The sequence below is a fragment of the Erythrolamprus reginae genome, chromosome 1, assembly GCF_031021105.1.
Source record: "Erythrolamprus reginae isolate rEryReg1 chromosome 1, rEryReg1.hap1, whole genome shotgun sequence".
In the NCBI taxonomy this organism is placed as follows: Eukaryota; Metazoa; Chordata; class Lepidosauria; order Squamata; family Dipsadidae; genus Erythrolamprus; species Erythrolamprus reginae.
In genome coordinates, this window is record NC_091950.1 from 101401688 (window position 1) to 101417511 (window position 15824).

The window sequence follows — 15824 nt, forward strand, 5'->3', positions numbered from 1 at the left end:
AGGAAGAAGAGCCAATTCATCTAATGTACCACAGGGAGGATATACCTTGGTGCAGACCTAATCGTTAATTCTGTTAAAACAACACCCAATGATGAAGATCCTTAGCTGGAGTCTTCATGTTCTACAAGGCACTAAACACTATTTATTTCATCATGATTTTGATTCTGATAGATCCTAGCTGGCCATTATAATTAACACCTATTTATTTTGTATTTTATTGTTGCTTTTATTCTGTTCTTTATTGATATTTGTTGTAAATTGCCCAAAAGCATATGGATTGGAATCACTGACAAAAACCATTTAGAAGACAGTGACTCCATCTCAAAAGTACTTTAAATAAATTATCTGAAAAGAAATACAGTACACGGTAGTAGAAGGCACATTAAAAATACAACAATAACAAAATGTATCAACATCTTTTAGACTAAAAAATACGATTTAAAAAGTAGACAATAAAATGAAGATTAAAGTTTGAACATTCAGTTTGAACGTGATTCAATCAATTTCTTCCTTTAACTTGACTTCAAACTGATTGTGTATTGATATGCTGATTCAATTGGGTGTTTTTAGAACGCATCAACTATTTGTAGTATATGTGTGTCTGGAAAACAACACCTTTTAACTAATTAAATCAATAATTTAAATCAAAACTATGCAGTTCTAAGATTTACAATGATAATTAGATTTGACTAGATTTCTTGCCAAACCAATAACCTGAATCCATGTTAGATTTCATTTAACTTGTTTTCAAATTAAAATTGTGAATCGTAATATTGGCAGAGTCACACAGCCTTAGCATTTAGCCCAAATAAAGGTGAGTCCTAAGGAAGTTCAGTTTGGCACGGAGCTAGAGTATAGCATAGTTGTTCGGATATTGTTTACAGGATCATATTAAATTGATATGGGGCTGGTCACTATCAGTCATACTAAAATCTCACAAAAATGATTGTTGTGGAGTTAAAATAAGGAGACCCCACTTCCCAAAAGTATATTACTAATTCAGAATGCAAATAGGATAAAAATGTATTGATTGATAAATACATAAATAAATGAGAGGGTGCAATTAAATAATTAGGCAGTCATTTTAATTAAATAATATTTCTAGTAATAGCTATCACCAGGTTTCATTCAAATATTATTATTAAGATTATCTTCAAGGAAATCATAACAACAATTTTTAGGAAAGCCTCAAGACTTTGATAAGATTACTGAAATTTCATTGAGAATTTTTGCAAAAAACTATAGAAGGATGAGGCATGCTTTTATAAAGAAAAATCAGTATACCCATATTTTTTGGACTATAAGATGAACCCAGCGGTGGTTTGCTCTCAGTGGAAGATGCAGGAGTCTCTGCCCACCCACCCAGAAGACTTCTACACATGTACAGGAGCACCATGGATTTAGAACCCACTACTGGACGCACCTGATGAGTCTTCACTTCCTTAAATCTTTTCTTTGTGGTTTCGCTAATATGTGCTCTAAACTGGTCAAGCACTAATAAAGCAGGTTTATCCAGAAGCTCTCCAGGGCATTTGGACCCTATTTTTTCAACCATATTCTCATTCCATTTTCATCCATCCATCCTTTCTGATGGACATGCACACCACCACCTTTTGGAATCACTTATTTTGGGAAAGGAGTTTCATTTTGAATATTAATGTTGGTGGAAAATTGGTGCCATTTGTCCAGCAGGACAACACAATCATGTAATGTGTTTTCCCATGCCCTGAGGTTTTCACAGTTATGCTGTTGGCACTTTTCAGGTCAACGGTCTTATTAGATGGCACATTAAAGGTTAGCAGGTCTTCACCCAAATTCCCAATCTGGCCAATTTCAACAATATTTTTCTTCCAAGTATCTAACATAAATATATGAAAAGACAGAATCTTAGATTCATACTCTTCTGGCATTTTTTGCACAATTCTAGTTTTGGTATGCATAGCAAGTCCATATTGTTTCATAAATCTTAAGCACCACAATGGTGATCCAGTAAAATCCTGAATGCCTTTCTGCATATACAGTGATCCCTCAATTTTCGCGATCTCGATCTTCGCGAAACGCTATATCGCGATTTTTCAAAAAATATTAATTAAAAATATTTTCCCACCCGATGACGTCACTCTCTTCCTTTCTCATCTTTCTTTCTCTCTCTCTTTCTCTATCTTGCTTCTTCCTCTCTCACACTCTCTTCCTCCCTCTCTCATCTCTTTCTTTCCTTCTCTCTCTTTCTCTATCTCTCCCCCTCTTGCTCTCGAGCGGCGCGTGGGCGGCGGGGAAGACCCAGGGAAGGTTCCTTCGGCCGCCCAGCAGCTGATCTGCTTGGCAGCGCCGCAGCAGCGAGGAGCCGAAGATCCGGGTTTCCCCTTTGCGTGGGCGGCGGGGAAACCCGGATCTTCGGCTCCTCGCTGCTGCGGCGCTGCCGAGCAGATCAGCTGCTGGGCGTCCAAAGGAACCTTCCCTGGGTCTTCCCCGCCGCCCACGCAAAGGGGAAACCCCGATCTTCGGCTCCTCGCTGATGCGGCGCTGCCGAGCAGATCAGCTGCTGGGCGGCGGAAGGAACCTTCCCTGGGTCTTCCCAGGTGCGGAAGTAAAAACACCATCTGCGCATGCGCGGCCATGGAAAAAAAGGGCGCACATGTGCAGATGGTGTTTTTACTTCCGCACCACTATATCACGAAAAATCGATTATCGCGAGGGGTCTTGGAACGGAACCCTCGCGATAATCGAGGGATCACTGTATTACCATTTTTGTGGAAACGTGAAAGCCATTATTATGATGACATGTGATCCAGTCTTTCATATCTACCTCTAACTGTGGCCACTTTGCAGGTAGCCGATATTAATCTTGGTAGAAAATTTTTTGCCATTTCCCAGCAGGACAACACAATCATGTAATGTGTTTTCTCATGCCCTGAGGTTTTATGTTTTGCAGCTGATCTACCTGTTGCCTCCACTCTATTTTTTTTTGGTTGGAGGAGGTCCAAAATATTTCTCTGCTGCTCTGTTTCCATGTTTTTATATGCTTGTATTTTACCCAGTGGTAGGATTTTTAAAAATTCACTACTATGGTTATAGCTTCGTGGGCATTACTTGGTGGGCATAGTAGGGCTAAGATACTATAAAATATCTATTCCCACCCCAGGGGAAGGGTAATATATCAGACTATGTCGGTCAGACTTCAATTAACTTGTTTATTTGCAAATTAAACAACAGAACAGCGATGCGTAGCAATAACAGAATGAACGTAGAATACACAAACAAGAACGCCTCATAATCTTGACAGCTCTATTTATATAGCAGCTGTCAGCCCCAACAGCCAATCCAGACACAGGGAATTTCCCACTTTTGTTGTCGCCCAATCCTGGGCGACTTCCCTGTTGTTGGGGACATAACAGGAAGATTACTGTAAAATCTCTATTCCCTCCACACTCCAAGGAAAGATTACTTTAAAATCCCCATTTCATCCCAATCAGTTGGGACTCGAGAGGCATAGAATAGATGGGGTGGGGCTAGTCAAAGGTTGTATTTAGCAGTTCCCCAAACTACTCAAAATTTCCAGAACTGGTCAGAACCTTCTGAAACCCACCATTGCTTGTACCGGTATGTACCATCAGGAGGTATCATAGTATTTTTCTGCAAGAAAGTGGGTGATGTTTCAGCACTGTCGCTGAAACCATGTTCATACATAAGATACCAGTATACAGTACAAGCCACTCTAGCTCATTACGCCCCTGCCCATAAACTATGGCAACAATAGCAAACTGAAAATTTTAGGACATTGGTGATACTTTTCCTCCCGGAAAAAAAATCTAGCCATGTTATATTTACAAAGACAAACAGGCAGGCTCTAGAATAATAAAAACACTAATAAAAACATGCTAATAAAACACATTCTGCCATCCCCAAATTGCATCGATGGCTGGGGAGGGGCAGGAAGCCATGCCATGCCCAGCGATGGGAGAAAAATCAATAGCAAGAGGAGGCCCGTCTCACCATGCATACCCCAATGCCAATGACCGTAATCATATCCTTTGCCTGCCTTCTCCAATGCTGCAAGCTAAGCCATATCTCTCTATCTGTCTCTGACAGTGTGACTGTAGATGATAGTGGCAGGGAAGCAGGTGGTGGCGGGGTCACATGACTGGTGGTGTGATGGGACAGCAGATGGCAGTGGGCTCAGCAGTGGTGATAGGCCCAGCAGTGAGCAGCAGGTAGCAGCAGCGGAGTGGCAGGCCCAGCATTGGGGAGGCAGGCCTGGCGGTGCGACAGGGTAACAGGTGGTGGGCAGGTGGGGCAGGCCATCCTCAATGAACTGCTCAATGAGCAAGGCAGGTAGTGGTGGGATCAGCCAATTCTCCTCATTTTAACAAATGGTTGATTCCCACTTGTCTGATGCATGTATGTATGTATGTATGTATGTATGTATGTATGTATGTGGCAAACAGTTTATAAATGAATCATTATTTATACATCAAAGTATGTTTTGTTGTTATTCCAAAATTCTGAGATACACTATGGGATTGTGAGGATAGGAGCAAAATAACACACCGTTGATTACATTTGTAGATGATAGACAATAATGCTGCTAGTAATAAACTATTTTAGTTGTTGAAATTATAACTAGTTGGGAATGTATCCTCAAATAATAATAATGAATTTGAATCATGGCTATTAATTCACTATACTTTGAGGATCTGTGAGCATAAAGCACAAATGCAGTTGAACACAAATCTTTGTCATACATAAATCCTGTGCCTTTACTTTACAGTAAAGTAAAGTGAAATGGCTATATTTTTACAGTATACAGTATATATACAGTATATAATAATAATATTGATTGTGTGAACATCTCATCCTCCACCCCAATTTTGACCGACACCATCTTATTTTTCTGATGCTTGGTGATTCCTTCTTTCTGATTTTCTTAATAATTCTAATCTCAGATTCTTTAGCCATGTACACTATTCAGATGAATTAATGTACTGTGCACATCTACAATAACCTTATATCACGCGTTGGACTAGATACACTTGGCCTTAGTAATCAAGACATTGAATAGTCTTTCACAGTTACATTAAAATGTCTTTTCCTGTGAAAAGATATCTGAAATATGTTACTAAGTAGCTCTGGCTACAACTCTTCAGTGAAATTTGCATTGCCTTAATACAGAAATCCAAGCTGCTTTGATCATCCATGTTGCTACAGCGTAATTTCTGTCACTTAGAAAAAGTCAACTGGCATTTTACCAGTTGTTCCTTCAACCTTTGTATTTTTGTGCTAAGGCCATTCACAGGCTTTTCTACCAAAGAATATTTTCTGCTTATTCAATCAGCAGTTGCTAGGATTTTCTCTGAGTGACCACATAGCTTTGATCTTAATTTTATGTTACTTGTTTCCTCAGCTTTCCCACCCCCTTGATTGTAATAATCACACATGTTCACATATATTATTATTTATTGTTATTTATTTATTACATTTGTATGCCGCCCCTCTCCGTAGACTCCTTAGACTATGCAGAAGTGCCTGTAACTTATTCATTGGTTAGCAGTGATAGATCTGGTAATAATGTGTTTGCAGTTCTCTGTGTGCTGTACTTGTAACACCCAGAATTTAATTGAAAATACACTCTGACCTTAGTTTTCTTCGCTGGGCACAGAAGGGACATAATTGCTGTCAAGCTGCTGAGAGACATTATTCCAAAATGTCATATTGCTAATTTTGGCAGTAGAAGTCCCTCCTACTAAAAGAAAAATCCCCAAATCCAAATATAAATATGCAATGTGTCACTGTTCTGTATTGATAAAACAAGTATTTTTTAAAATTATTTTCTGTACCACTTTGTTATTTTCAAAATGCCACGGGAGTGTGATCATTTGATTTCGTCTAGTGATCTATTCCTCATTTATTATGACATAAAGAGCTTGAAAACTGCAGGCCACAAAAATATCTATACTCCATTTTACCTTCTAAAGGTTTCCATAGTTACAAAGGACAAGATTATAATTATCATTTGCTGGACTGAGGATTCTTAATGGCATTTCCACTTTCGTATGTAATTATGATTTTCCTCCCAAATACATTCTGTTGGATAAACTGTGATTGTAATAGATATTCTATGCCTCTATAAATATTATTTTTATATAGTCTATAAACACTGTCCTCTGAATATATAGAAAGTTTCTATTACTAGAGATTTTCTTTAGAATTCCATGATTAGTTTTCTTACTCTGTTTTATTTCCTTCATGTATATTCCTTAAGGTGAATGTTAAGGAATCTAAACAGTAGAATGACTTCAGAAGATCAATGCCCTCTCAAGAACTACTGAAATGAGGATTAGATAGGCTAAGGATCAACCATCCATTATTATAATGAAACAGCTGCTTTGTAACTCTCCCTAATCAGTAGAGATTACAAGTTTACAAAACCTGATTTAAAAGGTCTTGCAATGAAGTGGAAAAGTAACTTATTTTCCAAAGGTCAAAGTAAGTTAGTTTTGTTGATGACAGTGTTTACTCATTTCTTCAGTAGGACTATAATCTAAATAATGTATCCAATATTCCTATATATGTATAAATTCATAAGTTAATTATTTTTATAAATAGATTGCTATGTGAACAGTAATATATTTATCCTATTTTTTCAAAATACAAGATTCCCCGAACTGATATGAAATTGAACTGTTTGAAGTTAAGGAAAGCCTTTAGTAGATGGTATTTTTGTTTTACTAAACGTGTGTATTGGTATATCTGTGCACTCTGGGTTATTAATGTGCTTAGATCTTGCTGTAATTTATAAGACTTCACTTTGGACTGATTTATAGGAAACTTCATTAATCTCTACAGCACAGGAACCTTGTAGTGAGCAAGAGATTCAAAATTAATCCAGCACTGGATTTAGATACAACCACAAATGAATCAGCACTCAAAAATTTTGAATGATAATAATAATTTGCAAAGTTGAAACTTCTTTTTTACTTATTGAAAGATCTGAAAGAAGCAATTTTGGAAGGTAACTCGGAAATTGCATCCATTTTTGCATCCGAGACACATTATTAATGACACTTTCTGTTCTGTAGTGGTCAAAATATGAGGATTGGGGACAATGTGTATGAGGAAATAAAATCACTTGAAGCTTTTTTTAATATCTGTTTCCTGAAGTAAATAAACAATAAGTATTCTGTCAGCAGATGTATTCAAGATATGAAAGCTTTTGGACATCCCTTGGCATAAATAATCAAAGACATTTTCCTCCTTGGAGGAAAGATTTTCAAACCTAATACGATTAATATAAGATTTTTCCCCCCATAAAACAATCTGCTCTGGGTAATTTAACCCACCACTCAAGACTTCCGAAGAGCACCAACATGGGGAAGCATGATATACTAAGTTCTTAAATTACATATAAGGGGTGGGGTGTATGTTAAAAGAATGTAGCATCAAAACTGCATTTAAATCTGCTTTTTCAGGGTTTTTTACTTTTGGTCATTTTGTGGCTTAATGAACTAGAATTCAAAACATCATCATACATTTAAGAAACATATACAATCAATCTCTTAATCTCTCTTTCCCATTATGTATGTTTTTAGTATCCATAATTGCTAAAATGTTTCAAACCTAAATATTCATGGTAAAGATTTTACACCTGAGTGCCTTAAGACTATTTTTTGTTGCTATTTTTGCATGTGCAAAATGGTAGACAGGCTTTGGCATACTTTTGAGTGCACATAAAAAGTACACTTTTCAAGGTCTTATTAGTTTCATCATTTGTGGGTGTTAGGTCTGAATGGACCCTCTGCAGTGAGGGCCATTTGTTCATGTATTTTTCATTTATCTTTCATCCAGATGTTTAAACAAATAAAAACTGGTTTTTATTTTAGGTGCGTATGGACAGCTTGTATTCTAGACTGTTTTACTTGAAATGCTTGCTAAACCCTAAGTGAAAAATGTAAACCTCATTTTGACAATTCAGTCATTATTTATCTTATCCAAAGGTTAATGTCTTCAGCTTTAGGCGTTCTGCTAAGAACTGATGTTAGTTTCCAACTGACCTGTACATCCAATAACTAAAAATCCCTGAAAATAAATTCCAGATAAAAGTTCTGAATGTTCTTTAAATAATGCTATTACAGTAATAATCCAGTAATATACCATTGTCTTTAAGTTAATTATGAGTGTTATAATAGCCTTTTAAATGGTGTCCTAATTAGATTTATTGAAATGAATAATTTATTTCTGATAATTTAGTTTAATTTTCAGATTGATTTTATAAGTAAATAATTCAGTCTTTGGCTGGTTACCTTCAGATGTGTTGGACACTTTTTCTTAATTCCCAGCCAACATAATAGTGGTTGAGAATTGGATCAGCAAAACTTCAGTATATCTGGAATGTCTTCTAAAAACAGTGAATTGGCTTAAAGTAATTATCATAATTCTATAATCTTGACCAAAACAGTATTTTTAGTAGGTATTTGCCCTAATAGTTAGAATTATATTTCATTATACACTTTATTTTCTTTTACAAGATATTTTTGCACCCAAAATAAAAACTTATAATGACTAAGGATAATTTCAATTGTCAATTTATATTAACAATGTAAGAAGTTTGTTTCTAGGTAAATTATATTTAATGCATAATTATAAGTATAAAATAAAAATGCAATGGTTGATACTAATATTGATGTTTTCTTTTTTTCCCTTTAGACTATTGGAACTCCTGAAGGACCAACTCCAAATAAATTATGAATGTTGAACAAGATGAGCTTACATCCACAGCAGATAATGATAGGTCCTAGGTTTAACAGGGCCCTATTTGACCCCTTGCTTGTGGTGCTATTGGCTCTTCAACTTCTTGTAGTTGCTGGTTTGGTCAGAGCTCAGACTTGCCCTTCTGTCTGTTCCTGTAGCAATCAGTTTAGTAAAGTAATTTGTGTGAGAAAGAATCTGAGAGAGGTCCCTGATGCTATATCTACTAATACTCGATTATTGAATCTCCATGAGAACCAAATTCAAATAATCAAAGTGAATAGCTTCAAACACCTGAGGCATCTAGAAGTCTTGCAATTGAGCAGGAATCACATTAGAACAATTGAAATTGGGGCCTTCAATGGTCTGGCTAATCTCAATACTCTGGAACTCTTTGACAATCGTCTTAGCACCATTCCTAATGGGGCATTTGTGTACTTGTCAAAATTGAAGGAGCTTTGGTTGCGAAACAACCCCATTGAGAGTATTCCTTCTTATGCTTTTAATAGAATCCCTTCCCTGAGGAGGTTAGATCTGGGAGAATTAAAAAGGCTTTCATATATCTCTGAAGGTGCCTTTGAAGGTCTATCCAATTTGAGGTATTTGAACCTTGCTATGTGCAACCTTCGGGAAATTCCTAACCTCACACCACTTGTAAAGCTGGATGAGCTAGATCTTTCTGGGAACCACTTAACTGTTATCAAACCAGGGTCTTTTCAAGGATTAATGCACCTGCAGAAATTGTGGCTGATCCAATCCCAGATTCAGGTGATTGAAAGGAATGCCTTTGATAACCTTCAGTCACTAGTAGAGATCAATCTGGCCCACAACAATCTAACACTACTGCCTCATGACCTCTTCACACCTCTCCATCTGGAAAGAATCCACTTGCATCATAACCCTTGGAACTGCAACTGCGACATCCTATGGCTCAGCTGGTGGATTAAAGACAAAGCACCCTCCAACACTGCATGCTGTGCCCGTTGCAACACACCTCCCAGCTTGAAAGGAAGATACATTGGTGAGTTGGACCTAAACTACTTCACATGCTATGCTCCTGTGATTGTGGAGCCACCAACAGACCTCAATGTCACTGAAGGCATGGCTGCTGAGCTTAAATGCAGAGCATCAACATCCCTGACCTCTATATCTTGGATTACTCCAAATGGATCTGTTATAACACATGGGGCTTATAGGGTTCGGATTTCTGTGCTCAGTGATGGCACGTTAAACTTTACAAGGGTAACCGCGCAAGACACAGGCTTGTATACATGCTTGGTGAGTAACTCTGTGGGGAATACAACAGCTTCTGCAACTCTTAATGTAACCGCACAGGAGTGTATTACTTATTTTTCAACCATCACAGTAGAAACTGTGGAACCTTCTCAGGATGAGGCACGGACCACAGAACAGGTTTGGCCCACACCACCTATTGATTGGGACACCACTAATGCAACAACCTCTCTCACACCACAGAGCACAAGGTCAATGGAAAAAGCATTCACAATTCCTGGGACAGATTCAAGCAACGGGATCCCAGGAATAGATGAGGTTATGAAGACTACCAAAATCATAATTGGTTGTTTTGTGGCAATCACTCTTATGGCTGCTGTGATGTTGGTCATTTTTTACAAAATGAGAAAACAACATCACCGGCAAAATCATCATGCTCCAACACGGACTGTAGAAATCATTAATGTGGATGATGAACTTACAGGTGATACACCTATAGAAAGTCATTTGCCCATGCCAGCAATAGAGCATGAGCACTTAAACCACTATAACTCTTATAAATCTCCTTTCAACCACACAACAACAGTTAACACAATAAATTCCATACACAGTTCAGTGCATGAACCATTATTGATTCGAATGAACTCTAAAGACAATGTACAAGAGACTCAGATCTAAATCATTTACAGATTTAAGGGGGAATTTAAATTAAAAAAAGACAGTTTATTAAAAAAAATGACACAGATGACTGGGCTAAATCTACTGTTTCAAAAGAAGTGTCTTTACAAAAAAAGAAATTTATTTATTAAAAATTCTATTGTGAGCGAAAGCAGACAAAATTATGTGTATTCCTCAGAACCTCTTTTTGCTGCATTTATTTACCCTACTCTACTGTTTTCCCTTTCCTTTCTTCTCTCCCATACCTTCCCTTCTATCCCATTTGCCATATTTTTCATAGAACAACTTGATTCTCTAAAGAATTGGTCTAGGAATTTTTGTAAGAATTCTGTTATTAATGCTTTGGGAATTTTTATGGTGAATTCTAGTGGTGAGATTCGGTCTATTTTGTCTTTTTTCATTTCATTTTCTTCTCATACCCTTTTTGAAATGGTTCAGAGGGGGAATGGATGTTAGCAGTACAGTAGATTCATGAGAACAATCAAGGGACAGAAACAAACAAAACAAAATATTTTATTTTTCTTTTATTTTTTTCACATTTCTGTATTTCCTGAAGGGACAATTCTGTGGAAGGGGTGGGGGGGAATCCAAGAAATTAATTTTCATGTGAGCATCTATAAAACCCATGACCTTTTAAACAACTCTAGAACCAGGATTTGTAGTACAAACACTAAAATAAGATTATAAATAAAATATTGTTGGTTTTTTTCTGTACTCATTTTAGTGTGATGTTAAAATGTCAAAAGATTGTTCCACATTTTACATTTTTTTCATTCATCATTCCATGGCTTCCTTTCAAAAAGAAACAAAATATATTAACTACATTTTGAATTTTAACTAAAAGTAATAATACACTTTCTTTTACTTAATAACCAAGATACCATGCCTAAAAGTTAATGATCACAGACAATAATTCAGGAAATTGAATGGGGTTAAATAAATGAAATGAATTCATTCATGAAATGAATGAAAGTTATCTTCACATTTGATCAGAATTTTTCATTAGATAAAATCATTTTGTTCCTGAAATGTTCTAAAAATTCTTCCTCAGAATTTTGGTTGAACAGTTCGTTCTTGATTAAACACCAAAGGATTTGCTACCTTGTTAACAAAAGTATTTGTGTGGGAGCATCCATTTTATATTTAAAGGTAAGAAAAGAAAGAAGAAGGAAGTTATTTGCTATCCAAAGTTTTAAAACCATTGGTCCAAATAATTTGATCCAACACTGATCTTAACCATGTGTTGGAATGTGGCCTTAATTTGTAAATAAAAGTTATAATTAACTACAAGTATTATTCATCTACTTTTTCTGGCTTTGTTGGTGTCTTCTATAGCAAGCCAAGGACATCAGCAAAGGGTTCAGATATCACAAGGTTTGTTTGAAAGTATATCATTAACATTTAGTTCTAGCCAATGTTTTGTTAGTGTTCATAGGAAATAAAGTTTTTATTTATTTATTTTGATTGCATGAAAACACAGTTGCAAATATGGATGCTGGTTGCTATTTAGCACAACTGAAATATGGTTAAACAAGATAAGCTAACAAATAAAATTGTGACACTGAAAAAAATCCAGGAACAGTATTCAACAACAGGAATTAATGAAAACAACAATGAATCCCTTTTTTCCCTTTTATCTGACATAAACCAATGATAAGTGATCCAAGTGAGATGTAGACCTCAACAGGATTTTTCTACGATGAAGTGAATTTCTTAATTAAAACAATGTGAATTGTGACTCAGAAGATCCACTGGAATTGTTCTAGTCGGAAGATCCATTCAAGATTACGCCTTTCTTCCTTTTTATGAAGCAGTAATTATTTTTCAGAGTTAACATGCAAAAACTGTAAATCAGAAACCAAGCCACTACAATCCAAAACATTTCTTGTAGGTTAGAGTTCAGCCTTGACAAAGTTCTGCTTTTTGAGGAAGATGATCATAAGCAGAAAATTGCCATCCGATTAAATCCTTGAACAATCCCAATCTTTGCTTTCTTTTCTCCCTTTGACAAAAAATATTATTTGAAGGAGGGGGAAAGTATTGATGTCCATATAACTAATAAATTTAAACTTGTGTTAATAATTAACACAAATATGTTTTAAAAGGCTAGTTGGTTTTTTAAATTGAATGTTCAGCTGTTGAGCTTCATGGTTCTTTTTATTGAAAATTTATTGTTGTGATTGAATTATAGTATAACTTCTCTACAATATCCTTAAATAATGTTTTTGACTTGGGTAATGGAAAACAAGAATGTTTATTAAAGTTCCTTATAATAACTGTACATCTCATACCATATAACAATTTGTTCTTCAGCAAAGTTTGGAAACTTGTGAATTTTTCAAATCTTGAAACAACTAAGACGGAGCCTTTAAAATGCTGAATGTACCAGAAGCATTTATTGTTTTCCTCCCTACTGCACCCCTAAGAACATTCCTCTGCAAGTCATCAATTTGTCAAAACTTTTTCCTTAAATTTATTGTTTCAGGCAAGAAAAGCAAGTGGAGTGCATGAAATAAAAAAGGTTTTTTTTCCTTGCTGTCTTCCCCCTCGACACCAATATCTATGTTCTGTTCAGCATTCCTTGGTGTATTGCATTTTCCTCTATATTCTTAGTGAAATTCCACCTCCTGTGCATCTTCAGTTACAATCGTTCTTGAACATAGATTGTGTTCTTTTTTGGGATATCCTTGTGGCCAATTCATGGCAGGGGAAATAGTAGTTAAGGTACTGGAATGGAACTGGGGAAAACAATTCAAGTCTGCCTTCAGCTACAAAAGCTCTCTGAGTGACTTTGAGCCAGACGCACTCAGAGCACAGTCAACTTCTCCAGTTTTTCTGCTATGAGGACTATGAATGTCACTTTGCACTTCTAAACAAAAGACGGGATAAAAATCAATCATATCAACTCAAAATAGAATAATTTATCTGGAAAGTAAGCAGCCACAAACCAGGCAGACAAAGAAGTGCATTGACATAGGTAGTGATTTTCTTTTTGTTCACTCTTGTAATTGAATATGGCCAACGGAATCAAACTAGCCACAAGCACAAAACAAACAACAAAAAACCCTACAAAACTTTAGTTCTGCAAAGAAATCCAGATTATTATTTTTTCAACTTGGATTCTATTGTGAGATTTTCCAAAAATGGAAGTTGATATCTGTTTGTTTTCTAAATTAGCAATTCAATTCGACTGAATAACATAGCTTTGTGACTAGTCAAAAAAATTAGTTTGCAATATATCATGGGCTGTTTTGCATCCAACAGTTGCAACATGGGTCATTCATTTTCATTTTTATACAAACCTAATAGGTCAACCATAAACCTAACATTATCAGATACTTTATGTCCTTTAATGAAACTGAATTAAGTGGTTTATTGAATGTAATGCCTCCTTCAGCTATGTGTCAGAAATACAGTAGCTGTTAAAAGATTGGCATCAACCTTGAAGAATAACAATTCACACAATTGATGAGATTCTTTCTTGTTTTACTGTACTGTATGCCTCATAGTTTCCTTAGTCTAAGGCCCTATTTTTGAAATTTATCTTGTGAACCTCTAGCAGAATGAGAGCCATGTTTTCCTTATTGTCTTATCCCATATGTCCTGGCAACTGGGGTTTTTTTCCCCAGATTTGTTATTTCAATGGTATCAAATATTTCAAGGTATGGTTAATTCTTTTGAAAGAACAATATCTCTGGAAAAATTATTCTATCTGAAAAAGCATTTTTCTCAATGAGTATGCATGCATTCCTGGAATACTAAGTTTTATTATACTTCAGAAACAGAAAGCTAATTCTGTTATCTCTGAATTATTCCTCTAAAGTTTCCTATAGTTGTATAATTCTACTTTGATTCAATTGTTTCGGATATGAAACTAGTACAGGCGAAACTCAAAAAATTAGAATATTGTGCAAAAGTTCATTTATTTCAGTAAGGCAACTTAAAAGGTGAAACGTAATATATGAGAAAGACTCATTGCATGCAAAGCAAGATAGTTCAAGCCATGATTTGTCATGATTGTAATGATTATGGCGTACAACTCTTGAAAACCCCAAATCCACAATCTCAGAAAACTAGAATGGCATGGCAAGGAAGCTATCAACCTGTGGCACTACTGAACTGTTATGGAATATCAGGATGCTTCAATAGCAGCCTTCAGCTCTTCTGGATTGTTCAATCTCATGTCTCTCATCTTTTAACTTGGCAATGCCAAGGTCAGGCAAGTTTGTTGGCCAATCAAGCACAGTAATCCCATGGTCATTGAACCAGGTTTTGGTGCTTTTGGCAGCGTGGGCAGGTGCCATGTCCTGCTGGAAAATTGAAATCAACATCCCCATAATGCTCGCCTGTGAAAGAAAGCATGAAGTGTTCCTGATAGACAGCTGGACTTCAAGCATCTTGCAATGTGTGCATCTCCATTCTTCCTCCATACTCTGGCTCCTTTGTTTCCAAATGAGATGCAAAAGTTTCCATGGTCTATGTTGATTTGGGGAGCAATGTCATCTGCTGGTGCTGATCTACTGTACTTCATTAAGTCCAGGGTTAAGTCCATCCATTAAGACCATCCCAATTATGGCTTGAATTATCTTTGCATGTAATGAGCCTCTCACATATATTACATTCACATTTTAAGTTGCATTACTGAAATAAATGAATTTTTGCACATTATTCTAATTTTTCGAGTTTCATTTGTAATTTACCAGATTGTTTTCCTTGTTCCCAATAGAACTATTTATTATATACTTCAATAAATATTTAGTATTTAAGATTGATTTAAGTAATTGATCAAGTTAATTGATCAATTTAAACAATTAACAGGGGGAAGTGCTTCCAAAGTATATTTTCTGCAATGCATATTCAATGGTTTATTTGTGTTTCCACTATTTTATGAGATTTTTATTTTTGTCCTTCAAAATACATAATTTAATTTCTTATGCTGTACAAATTAAAAATTGGCATTATACCATTCCATCCACATAGGCTAATGAATGGACATCTCACTGGAAAGATCAAATTCATTAATATTTTTAATCTTTTATATATCTTTTAACCAACCAATTATTTATGGATTCTTTGCCTAGTATATGGAAAAAATCAATTGGAAATTCAACTGAAACTCCAGGAACAAAGTCCAGGAATATAATTTCTACCTTCAACTGCAAGACTATATG

The 15824-nt window shown here is 35.8% G+C and overlaps 1 protein-coding gene across 2 annotated transcripts in view; it reads left to right on the forward strand.

Annotated features, from left to right (window-relative positions):
- Positions 1-10814, forward strand: part of LRRC4C (leucine rich repeat containing 4C) — a 203186-nt gene extending 192372 nt beyond the window's left edge. For both annotated transcript variants that reach the window (XM_070734925.1, XM_070734934.1), the window contains one exon: positions 8701-10814. In XM_070734925.1, coding sequence (XP_070591026.1) covers positions 8743-10653 — 1911 coding nt within the window. In that variant the 5' untranslated portion in view covers positions 8701-8742 and the 3' untranslated portion in view covers positions 10654-10814. The remainder of the gene's footprint in view (positions 1-8700) is intronic.
- The last annotated feature ends 5010 nt before the right edge of the window (positions 10815-15824 follow it).